At 40.5% G+C, this 16,407-nt stretch overlaps 1 protein-coding gene across 1 annotated transcript in view; it reads right to left on the minus strand.

Annotated features, from left to right (window-relative positions):
- TLE1 (TLE family member 1, transcriptional corepressor) overlaps positions 1 to 16,407 on the minus strand; it is a 112,118-nt gene that overhangs the window by 37,420 nt on the left and 58,291 nt on the right. The window contains exons 9-10 of the mRNA XM_042780667.1: positions 4,465 to 4,581; positions 339 to 392 (exon numbers count right to left, since the gene is read on the minus strand). Coding sequence (XP_042636601.1) covers positions 339 to 392; positions 4,465 to 4,581 — 171 coding nt within the window. The remainder of the gene's footprint in view (positions 1 to 338; positions 393 to 4,464; positions 4,582 to 16,407) is intronic.

Consider the following 16,407-nt stretch of genomic DNA (forward strand, 5'->3'; position numbering starts at 1 on the left):
GGACTATTGAGGGGCATTAGTTACATTCACTATGTTATGCAATCATCACCACTATCTACTTCCAAAAATTCATCACCCCAAACAGAAGCTCAGTACCCATTCAGCAATAACTCTCCATTGCCCCCTGCCCCAGCCCATGGTAACCACTCATCTACTTTCTGTCTCTATTCATTTGCCTTTTCCAGATATTTATTCAAAGCGAAATCATAATTTTTGTCCTTTTGAGTCTGGCTTATTTCACTCAGAATGATTTCAAGGCTCACTCATCATTGTTGGACTCTGCACACAACACTACTCAAGTCACTCTGAAGATAAAGTTTGATAAGAAGAATGGTTACCTCATTAGACACATCCACAACTAAGTTGTCATCACTTTTGTCACCATCACTATCCTGAGGGGGAAAAAAGAAATTAATGCCTCTTAGTAAAAGGCTGAGAATGGATTTGAGGCCCAGTTAAATTCCTTTCCATAGCTCTTGGTAGCAGCCTGGCTAACAAATTACCTGTCCCGTGCCCACAGGCTCCATTCCAGATTGCCAGCCCGGGTAACTGATACTACCTACCCTCTCTTCTCATGTTGACTTGAGACTACACAAAGCCCCAGGAAGAAATTCTGTTGCAGTAACACACCAGCTACTACACCAACCCACAACTTGTATATAGGTGACAGCAAGGAGTGAATACCTCTCATATAGCAAGGGCTCAATAAATGTTTGCCAACAGGTGAAGGTCTCCTGTAATCTGAAATACACATATTCTTCTATCTTTTCCCATTTGATTTCAAATGAATGACACAATTTCCTGTCATTCTCTTATATGTACCACCTATAACTGGATGCTCATACAGTCCATTATTATAGAGAAACAAACTTGAACCATGTTCCTGTTAAGGTTCTGCCAGCCTTCTGGTTAGTAGTCAAATGCCTCAGGCACTATGTCACCAGAGCTCCTGTTGAGGTTCCCAGGTACTTCAAGAAAGAAGTTAAAACAAACAAAAAACTGAAAACAACAAAACCAGCTGCCGGCTAGAGTAAGAACTCATTAAGCCTCATATTAAGAATAGACCTCTTTAGCAACTGGCTTATAGTATTTTTGGAGGGATGGGAGGAAAGGAGGAGGAAAATATTTGGAGGGCACTGGCACCCAGCAGTAGGGCTTTTACTATCTCTTCATACAGCCATAAAATTTGACAATCAGAGGAAACTCCAAGGTCGCACTGAGTTTGGAAAAGATTCAGAAAAGCTGTTTAAATTAATGATCTGATCACTCCTCCATCAAATTCAAGGCAAGATGAAAAAGCTCACTTTGTTAGCCAAAAGACCTTATGTATGTCCTTTACTGCAGAATGATACAATGAACATATAGAAAAAGTAGGGCATTGCAATGGGTCTAAATTCTCAAAAAGGAGGCAGCTCGTAATTTACAATCTAAACCATCCTACTGATGATGTCACTGATGATTCAGAATATACAAATAACGTTTGAAAAATATTAGTACAAGTGCTCATGTTGGCCTTCTGTGAGGCCCCCAAGTCCAAGCTAAAAAGTTTACCCTCAACTCTAATGTCTTAAGTGTTTTTGTTCTAACGGTACTGAAAGTGTTCCTGTATAAGACCCAACTTTCTTCAATAAGGTGCTATAAAATTTATTTTAACCACTGTTATAAAGGCTCCATATAATTCAAGTGGCTCAATTCAGTAACAACATTATAGCCAATGAGGAACCCTGGGTAATTCAAAACAATAGCCTACTGAAAAATATTTGTATTCAATAAAGGAAAAGATGCATGATAAAGAAAATTTGTTTTCTCTGAGTAAAACCCACAGAGAAGCATAAATGTTTTAGCTATTAAGAACTCCAGCAGGGGTGGGGGCTGGCGGTGAGGGGTGATAAAGGAGTGCAACTTGAAAGGGAAAAAAATAATTAGGAAAAAAATTATAAAAATGGCTAAAGCAGTAGCTAAACTGAACTGGCAAAATGCAGCAATTACTTTATTACCGTGGAACTCTGAAGGGAGTCCCTTCAGTATCCTTTACTGATTCTACATTATTCTTTAGTGTTGCATAGTATTCCATTGTGTGTATTCAGTCTGCGTATCCATTCTTCTGTTAATGGGCACCTAGGTTGTTTCCATCTTTCTGCTATTGTAAATAGTGCTGTGATGAACATGAGTGTGCATAAATCTGTTCTTGTCCTGGCTCTCACTTTTTGAGGATATATATCTAGTAATGCAATTGCTGGATCAAATGGTATTTCTAATTCCAGCTTTTTAAGGAATCACCATACTGCCTTCCACAGTTGCTGCATTATTTTATAGTCCTACCAGCAGTGTATGAAGAGTTCCAATCTCTCCACATCCCTGCCAGCATTTGTTATTTTCTGTCTTGTTGAACTTTGCTCTTAGTGCTGGGGTAAGATGATACCTCATTGTAGAACCCTGTAATTTAAATCTTAGCTTTGGACCGGACCCTTCTGCAAACATAAGCCTTCACAGTATAGTACATTCTCGTCATCTAAGTTCTAAAGTCCAGAGCCTTTCCCCCAAATTCTCAAATATTCGAAACATTGCACCTAGCCTCCTATCCAACCAAATATTGAGTACAAGCAGGTTTACACAATCATTCTGTGCTATGGATTCTAGATCACTCACTACTAAATAACTTAATAGATATACAAGCCTCATGAAGAATAATTTAGAATTATACACCAACAGGTTTTCAAATTTCTGTATATGGTGGACCTTCTGACCTGTTAACTAATAAATAATATCACGAATTAGAGATTCTTTAGGTGGTGCAAAGGGTTAACATGCTTGGCTGCTAACCAAAGTGTTGTAGATTTGAGTCCCCCCAGAGACATCTCAGAAGAAAGGCCTGGCAATCTACTTCCAAAACATTATCCATTGAAAAGCTTATGGAGCACAATTTTACTCTGACTCACATGGGGTCACCATGAGTTGGGCAGTGGATAAGAGGAAAACAGTATGTGCCAGAAAAAAGCTCGAGCTGGGGTGGAGAGAACCAACAACTTTTGTTCTTAGATGTTATTAACCTATAGTGCAAAGTGTGGAAGGATTCAAAGACTTCTAGCAAAATATCCAATCTTATCATCTCAGCTCAGGATTGTTAGCATGGTGATGAAGAGCATGGATTCTGGAGCTGGCTGTCTTCAGGCTCTACCACTAACCGTGACCTTGGACAAATCACTGAAAAGATCTATGCTTCAGCTTCTTTATCTATAAAATGGAGATGGTGGCACCATCAAAGGGTGGTTATGAAAGTTCAAATAAAAGCACAGGATAGCTGACACAGAGTTAAAAACCAAAGCAAACCAAACCCACTGCCATTTAGTCAATTCTGACTCACAGTGACCCTAAAGATAGAGTAGAACTGCCCCATAGGGTTTCCAAGGCTGTATATCTTTACAGAAGCAGACTGCCTCATCTTTCTCCTGCAGAGCACCAATCTTTTGGTTACCAGCCCAATGCTTTAACCACAGTATCACTACAACATAGAGTTACTGTCCAGGAAATGTTTAGTGTTAGCTATAAGTTAGAGCCAATGGCAAAGAGGCATAGCTTTCAGATTTTCTCATAGCCTGCATACCAGCCAGCCAAAGGTAGACACCTCATCCTCCAACTGGTACAATTCAGCATTTTTCTTTCAGACTGCTCCTAAGAATTCATCTATCCTGAAACAGACACTTGGGGGCATACAAAGAAACTCCAAGTCATATGTCAGGCTGCAATGTTTATGACCCTGAGATAATACCAATGGTCATTTGGTTTGGTTTGTTTTCCTCTGGAATGTGGCTTTTGCTGGATCTGTGTCAAAGTCCTCATTCCTTCAACCAATCATGTGATCTCATCTGCAGGGTTTGAACTACATGCCTCCAACATTTCTTCCATTCCTCCATGGACTACATCTCTCAACTGATCACTCTGGAAAAGGACTAACTCTGTCTTACAACTTAATACAAGTTTGAATATATTATCAGAATAGTATGGAAAAAGGTATTTTGAGATACCAAAACTTTTATCCTGATTATTTTAGCAGGGCTGGCTACAAAGTCTGCAGGTCCAGGATAAAAAGAAGATGCAGGGGCCCTTGTTCAAAAACTGGAATTTAAAAATGGTGATGGGAAAGCATCAAACCACAGTTGGGACAGAGGCCTTCTAAGAGCAGGGCTATGTACAGGCACAGATCACATGACCAGAAAGCTGGCTCTGAATTTTAATAATGTCCCTTATGTGTAACTATGGTAGAAAACCTAACACTGAACAAGGGGAGGCATAATTTGCAGCCCTGAAGGGTAATAGTATCCTCTAATATAACAATCTATCCTATGTACTGTGTTGGTTTTTAAGGAATACAGAATTACCACTAAGATTTGGAAGCATGTTGGTATATGCACTTGGAAGGTGAGCAAGCAAACAACTATTACTTTAAGGCATTTCTTCACTTACATAGTGACTGGAGTCCTTGTCATCCACCTTTCTTTTTTTAATGTCGTTGGCAAATTCAGGCCCATTTCTGCGTTTATCTGTGCCTCTCAGACTGTCTGGTACCAAGAGGGAATTACTCTACAAGACAAAAAACAAAATATTAATCAACAATTTCTGCCCAAGTGTTTGTCCCCATGAAAACCCAAACTGGATGTAACAGCTGTTTTAGAAATATGATCTGGACACAGTCTTTCATTCCATTTAATTCATCTCATCAAAAGATTCTGATGGCAAATATTTACAGAGGTTTATGCATTTAAAAGGGGAACCCTTCAAAGCCTGGTGGATCCTTCAGGCCTTATTCAATCAAAACGTTTTCCTGTTTTATTTACCGTTAGAAGAATGGAAGTTGCTGTTTACAGGGGGATGTGTTTTTATTCTTCCCCATTGTGACTTCCTGGTCAGGAATACGAATGGTCTATGAGCAAAAACTTGAGATTACTCTTATTAGAAATATTCTCTAAACTGTAAGAGTCACTGTGAGTCACTCTACAAAGACACAAGGAAGTTTGTGGGATTAACAGCATGGTTTCCTAAAAGGCAAATCACATTTTCCACCTCAACAAAGAAGGAATTCTTTTGAATTATTTTAATTTATTGTTGAAAATTAGGATTTGGCGTTCTTTACCAATAGTACTGAAATTTAAGACACAAAGCAGGAATTTCGGGCAGCGAATCTTCAATGGCGGGGCTGGCTCCCCAACAAAAGCAAGAGCAAGGATGACTCTTTTCCTCAAACTACACAGGATACTTTCATTCGCATATACTGAGTACAAACTGTTGACCCAAAGAAAACAGGCATTTTAGATATTTTGGGGTCACATGACATGATCTGACATCTTTTCAACTGCCATCTCCCCCCAGGCTAAAGCATCAGAACAGGTTCAATGAGTTCTTTTAAGTGCTGGATTAGCATACGCAAGGGGGCAATTTGTTCAGTGATGTGTTACTGCTTTGAACAAAGCTGAATGAGCTGTGCAAAAATCCTTCTTTCACAAAGCCAGATTGCCCCGATTTCTGAAAGATGTTTGAGAACCAAGAGGGGGTAGTTCAGGGCCAACAGACATGTGGGGTACCTTTCTCTGCCACAATTTAAAATACAAGGTAGTGGAGAAACCTGTAACTTACACCACAACTAATGCAAATGCAATGGTTAGAAGCAGGAGCAAGTATTTTATGGTACACTTTGAAGACCATAGATTGTCATTCCAAACCAGCCACAGGTAATGAGACAGGCTGGCTGGCTCTCTAAAACTCCACTGGGAAAACTGTGGCCACCACCATCCATCCCATGGCCCCTGCATCAATTCTGACTCATAGACATCCTACAGGACAGAGAATTGCCCCACAGGATTTCCAAGGCTGTCAAACTTTATGAGCACAGACTGCTTCATCTTTCTCCTGTGTAGCTGGTGGGTTTGAACTGCTGACCTTTTGGATGACAGCTGAATGTTTAACCAGTGCACCACTAGGGCTTACCCACAGGGAGGAGGATGTAAGAACTAGGACCACAAGGTAATTTGAAGCCTCCTTTGCCCACTTCAGGAGGTAACTCCAAAGCAAGCTCTTTTATTCACGTTTGAGCTAAACAAATGATAGAAGGCTTACATAAAAGAAGATGGGCGGGACCATCCCATTTCAATATAAAGAAGTTCCAAGTAACGTCTTTACCAGTGTTTAGGGACTGAAAGGTTAGCGTGTGGGGTCACTGAACTAATTACTTTGATAAACAGCTGTTAAAAACCAACCCCTCCCACTCACTGCCTGATGGGAGACTTAACAAAAGTCCTGCAAGATGCTAACAAGCACAGTAAGAGGAGCCAAGCCAGGGTGAACAGCAGCCTGCTCACATGTGTAAGAAGTGTTCAAACACATCTCTGTTCTCAGGAGCCCTGGTGGTGCAGTAGTTAAGCTCTTGGCTCTCTGAAAGGTAGCGATTTAAACCCACCAGCCGCTTCACCAGATAAAGTTTACAGCCTTGGAACACCTATGGGGAAGTTCTACTCTGTCCTACAGGGTTGTGAGTTGGCATCGACTTGATGGCAATAGATGGCACAGTTTGTTCTCACCTACAAAAGATCGTCCATTCAAACCTACCCAATGACACTGGAAAAAAGGCCAGGTGATCTGCTTCCGTAAAGGTTACAGACAGGAAAACCCTATGGAGTACAGTTCTACTCGGTAACACACAGAGTTGCCATGAGTTGAAATCAATTTGACAGCAATGGTTTTTCTGGGTCTTTTTTTTTTTTGTATGTGTTCTAGATTATTTCAGCCTTGGAGTATCAACATTCCATCTGTCCAAGTTGGCAGCATAACTAGTTGTGTCTACTGGCAATTCTGAAGTTCATCTTTGTACTCCCCAGGCTATGAACTGGCTCAGAGCCTCCAAAGGGCTCAACCATTCAAATACAGTTTATTTTTAATGTCTTACAGTTAATGATGTTAAGTGGTATTGCAAATGTAATAGTAAACTGCAGACCTGTTAGGAATAATATAATTTCTAAGGCTGGACATTTAAGACTGTCAAGCTTTGAGGTCTACAGTTTCCTGTGTTAGAAGTTACTACTACTGCACTTCTCCCAGGAACAGGGAGGACAACGATGAGAATGGGTCTTGAAAAGATGTAAGAGTTCTTCTAAGGAGGTGGTAGTTCAACAGTAGTATTCTCGCTTTCCTTGTGGGAGACCCAAGCTCAATTCCTGGCCAGTGCACCTGATGTGCAGCCACTACCCATGTCAGTGGAAGCCTGCACATTGCTGTGGTGCCAACCAGATTTCTGCAGCGTTTGTAGACTAAGATGTGCTAGGAAGAAAGGCCTGGTGATCTACTTCCAAATATCAGCCAATAAAAATCCTATGGATCAAAATGGGCCAATCTCATTGCATGTGGGGTACCCATGAGTTGGGGACTAACTCCACAATAGCTAACAACAAATAATTCCTCCAAATTTGGTAAGGATTGGTAATTAACACCCCTGCTTACCTTTACTCATTTTCAATTAGAAGACTTCAACAAGTTATGAAATAAATGTCTCATCATCTCTTTGATGCTGTCAAAATGCCTCAGAACAAGGCTGCAGAGACTGTGTGCTGGAAGCCTCAGAAGAGTCAAGTTCAGGAGCCAGGGAATTCTTGGCCATGCTGCAGCCTACATGTGGAAGGCTGTAAAAGCAGCCCCATCAAAATCACGCCACTTCCCTTTTACCTTTGCTCCCAAGAACCCAGTTTTCTGTGTCTGGTTGCTCCTGACTTCTTCCAGCTCCTGACATTGCTTTCACTGTTGTTCTTGGTATAAGCAAACAGTCCCAGGCTAATGAACTTCACTAGCAGCATCAGCAACCGTTTTGGGTTTTTAACCTCTGCATTTGCGACCCTGACCTTAGTGGCTTTCTCATTCGCTTCCCAAATACCCTAGAATGACTCTCACCACTTTCAGTAAAAGTCTCTTGATACCATAAGTACTTTTTCCTCACAAAGGCTCAGATGTGGACTCCAGTCATTTTGATGGTCATTAAACGAGCCAATTTATACATATTTTCAGAAGTGATTATGCCTTAATGTTGGCTAAATATTCTTTGAGCCTTCAAAATTTTTGGAAGCTATTTTATCCTAGTCCATACAATGCAACATTTAAGACCATTTTCAAAAGAGAGAAACTGGGTTGTTTCACTTTAAAAGTTATTTTTAAAATCATTCATTCAAAACAGAATATATTACCATCAAAGATTTGAAGAGACCAAATCAACCTAAAAAGACATATATCGTCCATCTTCCTTATCTTCCTTGTTTTAGTGAGGATTATGCGTCTACAGAGGGTATATTTGCCTAAGGTTAAGAAGTTCTTTCCATCACATACCAATGCCCATGATATCAAAGTATCTCCCCCTCTGAAGACTGACTTTTAAACTCAGTTTATATATATAGAATACAGGGCCCCCAAAGATTTATTGCTTAAAATCTCCAGTGGCTCTTTAATCTATTGTGCTTAAAATTATGTGACGTACAAGTAATGCCTAAAGGTGTTTTCTCTATTCCTAACCACAGTCACACAAACACAAAGTCCCCTGACTGACATGTGTCTGCTGTTGCGAGCTGCTGTCAAGTTGGCCCCCACATCATAGTGACCCCACGTACCATGCAACAAACTGCTGCCTGTCCTATATCATGCCCATGATTGGCTCTGGACTGGACTATTGTGATCAATACAGTTTTCATTGGCCCATTTTTCAGAAGTAGATCATCAGGACTTTTTCCCTGTCTTAGTCTGGAAGGTGCTCTGGTGGCATGGTGCCTAAGGCATCTGACAGCTAACCAGAAAGCTGGTGGTTCAAATCCACCAGACACTCCACGGAAGGATGACTGGGCAATCTACTTCTGTAAAGATTTACCACCTCAGAAACCCAAAGGGGGTTGCTATGGGTCGGAATCAACTTGATGGCAGTGAGTTTGGCTTGGTTTGATTTGGGTATCGTAGTCTGGAAGCTCTGTTGAAACCTGCTCAGTCACTTGCAAGACTTCACTGACAGACAGGAGGTGGTGGTGCGCGAGGTGCACTGGAACCTGTTTCCCACGTGGAAGCCAAGAATTCCACCACTGAGCCACCATGCCTTCTCTGGTTCTATGTCTACCCTACCAATAATGTGGATACCTAGTAAATCAGCATTTTACAGGTTACTTTTAAATGATCTGAGAATAGTACCTTTGAACTTACAAACCCTGGCATATATAAACTGAGATGCATACTTTTAAAATCTCCAGAGAGCAACAAGAAGTCCAGGTTCATACAACAGTACTCGTTTCATGTAATACCAATCATGGTAGATGGTGGGTCTACAGACTTATTCACCACCACAGACTTCTGGGGTTCCGTATTTTGAAAGATCTAAATCTATCAAACAGCATTTACCAAGGAAAATTCATTTTCCAAATGTTTATTTACCAAATAAATATTTAACCAACCATTAATCAGGGTTTTGATCAGCATGAGAACTAGAGTTACCACAATGGCTGATATACTCAAATTCTAGCCAAGAAACTCGATGTTTTGGTTCACCTTGCAGCTGGTAAAATTTACATATCTGCCAGAATTTTTCAAACACTGTAAACATTGGGCAGACATGTATTACAAATGTCCCGAGGGCTCAGATTTGCAGACTGCATATAGGTTTTCTTTTGTTTTAAAATTTTGTTAGAAACTAAACAAAATCATCTTATTTATCTTATGTCTTCTGTAAGAACTGAAAAAAGAAGTTATACAGCCCACGGGGGATATTACAGATCTGAGCAAATCAAGACAGAAAACACAGTATGTTTTCAAAACAAACTAAAATTCTATCCTTGAACAAAACCATAATCATTTCCTACACCTTATGTGTTGAACACACTTATGGGTATAGATCCAAGTTAAACAGTAAAGGGAGAGGCATTTCTGGCAGATTTAAAAAAAAAAAAAAGATTCCCACAGAATGTTCATTTCTAGAGAAAGAAAGAGGGCCCCAAAGACCCATTAGCCCAACTGGCATAACCCTCTCTCCATTTACATGTAGACACTGCCCATGGGATGATTAGAGGGGCTGCAAGAGAAAATGTGGGAGGAGATTATTCCCTCTCAGAAATATTGGAATATTTTTAAGCTCCCCCTCCCCTTAAATTTTATTTATTTTGTTGCTGTTGTTGAGAACACACATAGCTAAACACATTCAATATTCAACAGTTCTACACGCTGGAGTTCTGTGAGAACGTAACATCTCACCAGGCATTTTCATCGACAACAGGCAAATTGTTTCACATTATTAAGACATGCTTCCTGAGGCTCACATCTACTGGCACCATGTGACAGTTAAGGACAGTAGGAGGGTGAGCAAAAGGGCTAACGTGACAACTCTTCCAATTTTACACCCTGTATCCACTGCCTCGAGTAGTCTAATCCAGAAGCAGGCTCGAGTTCAGAGCACAACTACCTAACTGTGGGAACCATGTGTAAATAAATACGTATCAAATGGATAAATGGTGGTGATGGAGGCACAACATGGTACATGCAATCAGTATCACTGAAGTGTACACTTCTTAAAAAGTTATAATGGCAAGGTTTTTGTCACATATATCTCACCAAAATAATTTAAAAAAAAAAAAAAAAAATAAGCCAAACACGAGGACCTTTTACTGTTGTAGTTAAATGGATGCAATTTGAGTAGTTAGTTAGCAAAGGGTCTGAACCTATTGGGTAACAAGTGACCAACAGAGTCCCTCAAAATAAAACAGAATGTAGTTATAAGCCACACCTTCGTATCGGTACTTTCAGTGCAAACAGAAGGGTCTACCGAATCCCAGAGAGCATCTGTTGAGTTAAAACTTGGACACTAACTTACATTTCTGTCAAGACTTAGACTCTGTACTATATTTAACTTAATCTGACCATTGTGGACAATGTTTCTTTCATTTCCAAGCTCCAAACACCTACCCAAGGAGCTTTGGTAGCATAGTGAGTAAGGTTGCTAACCACAAACTGGTGAGTTCAAACTCACCAGCTGCTCTGTAGGAGGGAGATGAGGCAATCTATTCCTGTAAAGATCTACAGGCTTAGAAACCCAATGGGGCTTGCCATGAGTCAGAAGTGACTCGATGGCAGTCAGTTTGATTTGGGTTTAAACACCTACCCAAGAGGAAGGTAGCCAGCTGCCACAATAAAGATAAAAACCATTCTCTAAAGTCTTGTTCCTAGAATTTTACTTCTCCTTAGTAATTTAACCAGAATAGTTGTTCATGTACACTAATATGTTTTGGAAGTTAACTCCAAAAAATATGAAAGAAAGCAAGTTTAATGAAACATTACACTGTCAGTGTTGCCAGAACACTTGCTACAGAGCCTTCATGTATCCTGGGACCTCAAAGCAACTCTTCTGCAACCAAGTCTAAATGCTGAAATCACCACCAGCAAATCTAAAAGGAAAACCCACTCATGGATATAGCAAAAAGCTAGACAGGTTTCCCTAATGTGAAAATAATGCACATTATTCAAATGGATTTCTTTAGCTGCCATGCTGATTCCCCTTGGGAACTTACTCCTCCCTGCAGGAAAAGCGCTTGTGTCAGAGGTACAGATTGGAAACTCATGACACCTCATTTATCCTCTGTTACACTAAGGCAGTGGGAACCTAATTTGCTAGCACACTCTACACTGTCAATTAACTTCTCGGTGAACATAAAAACAATTAGGCAACAACGCACCTCATCACATCTGTGTGTCTTCCCCATCTACACCTGGTACCAATTAAACCGTAACCCTGCACTGCACTTTTTCACTGCAGTCCAATCGGTCACTCACGTATCATAGCCTCTCTGATATTTCAGCAGATGCTTTTCTTAATCCATAAAACTGATGGGATCCCAACTTGTCAACAACATGAAGAAAGTGGAAATGTGTCCACTTGACAAAGACGTAACACATCAAAAGTCCTGGCCATATAGCAGGTCTGAAAGGTACACATACATGTTGTTTATACAGTTTAAATGTGAAATAGGGGAGAAAACCACTGTGTTCTCATGTCTTGATCTAGGAACCAGTGGTGTCCCTAGGATTGCTGTTACACAGTACAATACTTCATGGTGTCACACACACCCCCCCCACGGACTTCCTCCCATACCAGACTGTAAACATCATTACAATTGGGTAATAAATTTGGAAACTAACAAATGGATCTTTAGTCAATTGGGACTGATTCAATTAGTTTCCTGATCCTTTTAGAGTCAGTGGAAATCAAACTCTGTATTTAATGAATCCAAAAACTATAAACTTCTAGACCTGGGACAGATTCAGAAAGTCTAAACCCATCGTTTTACACATGAGAAAATGAGGCTAGTGGAAGGGTCAGCAGCATCACTAGGGTTGGTGTTACCCAGTGCACTAATTCATGATGTCACTCCTCCCCCCATGGACCTCCCATACCAGACCAGATTCCTTAATAATGTTTATTATCAATCTTAATCATAGAATAGTATAATATAGTTGTAAACTGCTGAAATGTAGTATTTCTTATACTATATGAACACTAATAACAAAATTGTTTTGTAAAATCTTTCTATATTGAATTACAAAATTATTAGTCACAAGGTTATTAGTAACTGAGCGGAAGCCTTTTTGGATTCTTCTCCTTTTCCTTTAATTATTACTTCATTCTCAAAAATGTTATTGATATAGGCTCACAAATGCTAACTACCATTACATTACAGCTCAAACACCATAAATTAGACAAAATCAGTAAATACCAGCAGCAATGACAATAAAAGTGAATGCTTGTAGCACGTGCAGATGAAACTGCTTGATTAGAAGTGTCACTGTAATTGGGTAATAATGACAGCTCTGATCGGAGAGCATTAGAAGTTTCAAAAGGAAAATCAGCATAGAGTTTTAGCCTTTAGGTATACTGACAGCCATAAATTAGGCTTACAAAAAAGTTTTTGTTGTAACTAACTACAAGGATCTTTTTATAAAAAATAAGTAATAATAAAGTTTTGCTGAAAATGATGAACAAAAATTTTATAGACAGTTATTTGGTGTCAGCCCCTCTGACAACATCACCTAGTGTGGTCCACACCCCACTACCTGACAGCCCTGCTAGGAACACAGCACTGTCCAAACGCATCCAAAGGCAAATGGGAGACTTGGTCAGCATCATGGAAAGGAATGAACCTTTCAGGAGACATACAGAACTAGTGATAATTAGGGCTGGACAGGGTATCACCCCGTACAGTACCTTCACTGTAACCTTCTAGGTCCCCAACTTGTCCTTTGACCCTCCTTCTCTAAAGAAAAAATAAAAATAGCTTTTACTGGCCTTCTTAGTTCTCCAGTCTCTGATAAGATTCAGAAGCAGGAAAAGACCCTGAAACTGGTGAAGACATGACTGTATAAATTATATGGTTACTTCATAGCACTCGCATCCACATCTCCAAGAGTCCCTGGGTACACATAGTTAATGAGTATTAAGTTTTCTAATTACTGAACACAAACTGAAGTCTAGAAAAGGTTTCAAAAGGGTAAATTATTCTCAACCTGGTTTTTTGGGGGGAGGGGCGTGGAGTAAAGACGCCCTATTTTCACTGCAGTCACAGTGAGATAGTATCTGACCATTTATCCAGCTGCATGCAGGCCCTGGGCTTTCTTTTCTTCAGAGATTCACCCTTAGCATGGCAGTGATGTCAGTTTTCCCAAGAGGAGATACACACACACACACACACACACACACACACAAACTTCATTGACTACTCTTGTTTTATCTGTTATTTCCAGGCAATTCCTTTAAATTTTCTCAGATCAAGATTAATTCATAAACATTCAGGCCAAAAGACCTCTTCCTACTCTTGTTTAAGTTTTAACTAGTTTAAATATCATGAAATGAAAGAAGGTAATGAGAGGCTGAGATCAGTTTCCTAGTACCAGCATACTGAGAAATACCAGTAACTGTCCCCTTGTCACAGGGTCCTTCATGTCCACGACTGCTTGGCCCACAGGGCTCATGTGTGTTTTAAAAAGCAAGGCGAGGAAGTAAGGCCTGATCTGGAGCGTGACTCGTAGCTGACCGATTGCTGTCGGCACACAGAGCACTCCTGCTGTACTGCGTGGGACACCTTCTAACCTCTCAACTCTCTCTGCGAGGCAGCCACTCTTACTACCATTTTGCAGATGAGTCCAGAAAGTTACAAAAGTTTTTCACTGAAAAAACTTGCCTGAACATGCAGGATTCCACTCAAGTCTGCCTCTGTGGAAAACCCATGTTCTTTTTTATTATCCCCATGTCCCTAACTCCCAGCTGCTACGGTGCCAAACAGCCACTGAGAGCTAAGGAAGTGTGTGTTATATATAAAATTATATATATCACTTTAGAAAAAGACCCGCAATATTCTTCAAAGCCAGCCCTGAATCACAGCCCTCCTTACCCTCTATAATGCTTAGGTGGTGATTTGACACAAAGGAAAGCGGTGGACGATTCTTAACTAAGATCTGGCCCCACTTCTGCCATTTATTCATTTATTCATAACTAATCCAATATGAGCTCTGGTAGCATAGTGGCTAAGACACTTGCCTGCTAACCAGACGGCTGGCGGTTCAAACCCACCAGCCACTCCTCGGAAGGAAGGTTGGGCAATCCTACTTCCGTAGTGATACTGCCTCGGAAACCCAAGGAGGGGTCGCTATGAGTCGGGGCCGACTCGACGGCACATAACAACAACAACAACAACAATCCAATATGAAAAACAAGAAAAGTTACAGAAGAGAAACAAAGTAAAGAAGCTCCCTCATATTAAATAAAGTGATTATTGGTCTAACTACCTTTAAATAAGTTCTAAATATGACACCTAATAATTTTAGAACTTAAGTTACAGGAGTCTTCACACTATCCTTCAGAAAGACGCCATCTAAACCTTGGCCTCTGTTAACTAGAAGACACTTATCTCCTTGAATTTGTCTTACTGATAAAATGATAGTGCTGAGCCAGATGGTTTCTAAGGCAGATGAATGGTGTTTAACTTTTCTGGGTGAGGAGCCCCTTTTGAGGCTGATGAAAGTTATGTTCTCTCCTCACAATTATGCACAAGAACAGACCCATAGTGCTCTGCAACAATTCCAGAGGGGTGCAGGGACGTTCTGAAGCCCACCCAAGAGCCCTCCTAAGTTTACAGACCCTATGCTCTGGAGTGTGTCCTAGGCAATCCGAGTCTTCTGCCTTTTTTGTGTAAGTGGGATTAAGTGGGATTTTGCTTAAATAAAATTAAGTAGCTGTTACGAATTATGTCTCCCCAAAATACGCTGTAAATCCTAAACTCTACTATGCCTGTGGTTACAATCCCATTTGGGAATGAGTTTTCTGTTATGTTAATGGGGCAAGATCAGTATAGGGTGTTACCTTGAATCAGTTTAAACTGAGATTAAACCCGAGAAGAGAGGAGAGATGGGATAAACACCGACAGACATGGAGATCTCCAAGGAACCAGGACGCACAAGCTGAAAAGACAAGGACCTTTCTCCAGAAACAAGAGAGAGATAAAGCTTTCCCCTAGAGCCGGCACTGAATTCGGACTTCTAAACTGTAAGAACATCAATTTGTTTGTCAAAGCCACTCACTTGTGTTATTTCTGTTATAGATGGAATAGGCAACTAAGAATTTGGTACTGAGAGAGTGGGGCACTGCTGTAACAGGTATCTAAAATATGGAAGCAGTTTTGGAATTGGATCATGGGTTGACAGAGGCTAGAAGAGTTTTAAGGTGCCTACCAGTAAAACCCTACATTGCCCTGAAGAAACTGTTGGTGAAATTCCAAAAACCAAGCCAAACTCACCGCCTTTTCCCAACGCAAAGCGACCCCTCCTTGGGTTTCCGAGGCAGTATCTCTACTGAAGTAAATTGCCCAATCTTCCTTCCGAGGAGTGGCTGATGGGTTTGAACCGCCAGCCTTCTGGTTAGCAGTCAAATGCCTTAGGCACTACACCACCAGAGCTCCTTTGGTAAAATCATGGACGTCAAAAGCAATCTGGGGCAATTCTAGTAAGGGCTCAGAAGGCAGTGAGGATGGCCACAGAGAAAGCCTCTTTTGTCTCAGAGAATACAAATAGTGCCAGCAACAGAATGTTACCAGAAACGGGACGTTAAAAGTGCTTTTGGTGAAGCTTTAAAAGAAAATTATGAACATGTGATCGGACAATGGAAGAAGGGTGATGTTTTCTATGTGAAACCTGTCTGAATTACATTCAAATGTTTGGTGGAAGGGAGAATTTTTAAGTGATGAACTTGGATATGTGGCTGATGAGATTTCTAAGTAGGATCTTAAATGAGCCCCTTGCTGTTTATAATAAAACGCAAGAGGAAAGAGATGGATTTAAAAATGAACTGTGCAAAATGAAAAC

Source organism: Orycteropus afer, unplaced genomic scaffold, assembly GCF_000298275.1.
Source record: "Orycteropus afer afer isolate SDZICR_OR568_19922 unplaced genomic scaffold, OryAfe1.0 scaffold00005, whole genome shotgun sequence".
Lineage (NCBI taxonomy): Eukaryota > Metazoa > Chordata > Mammalia > Tubulidentata > Orycteropodidae > Orycteropus > Orycteropus afer.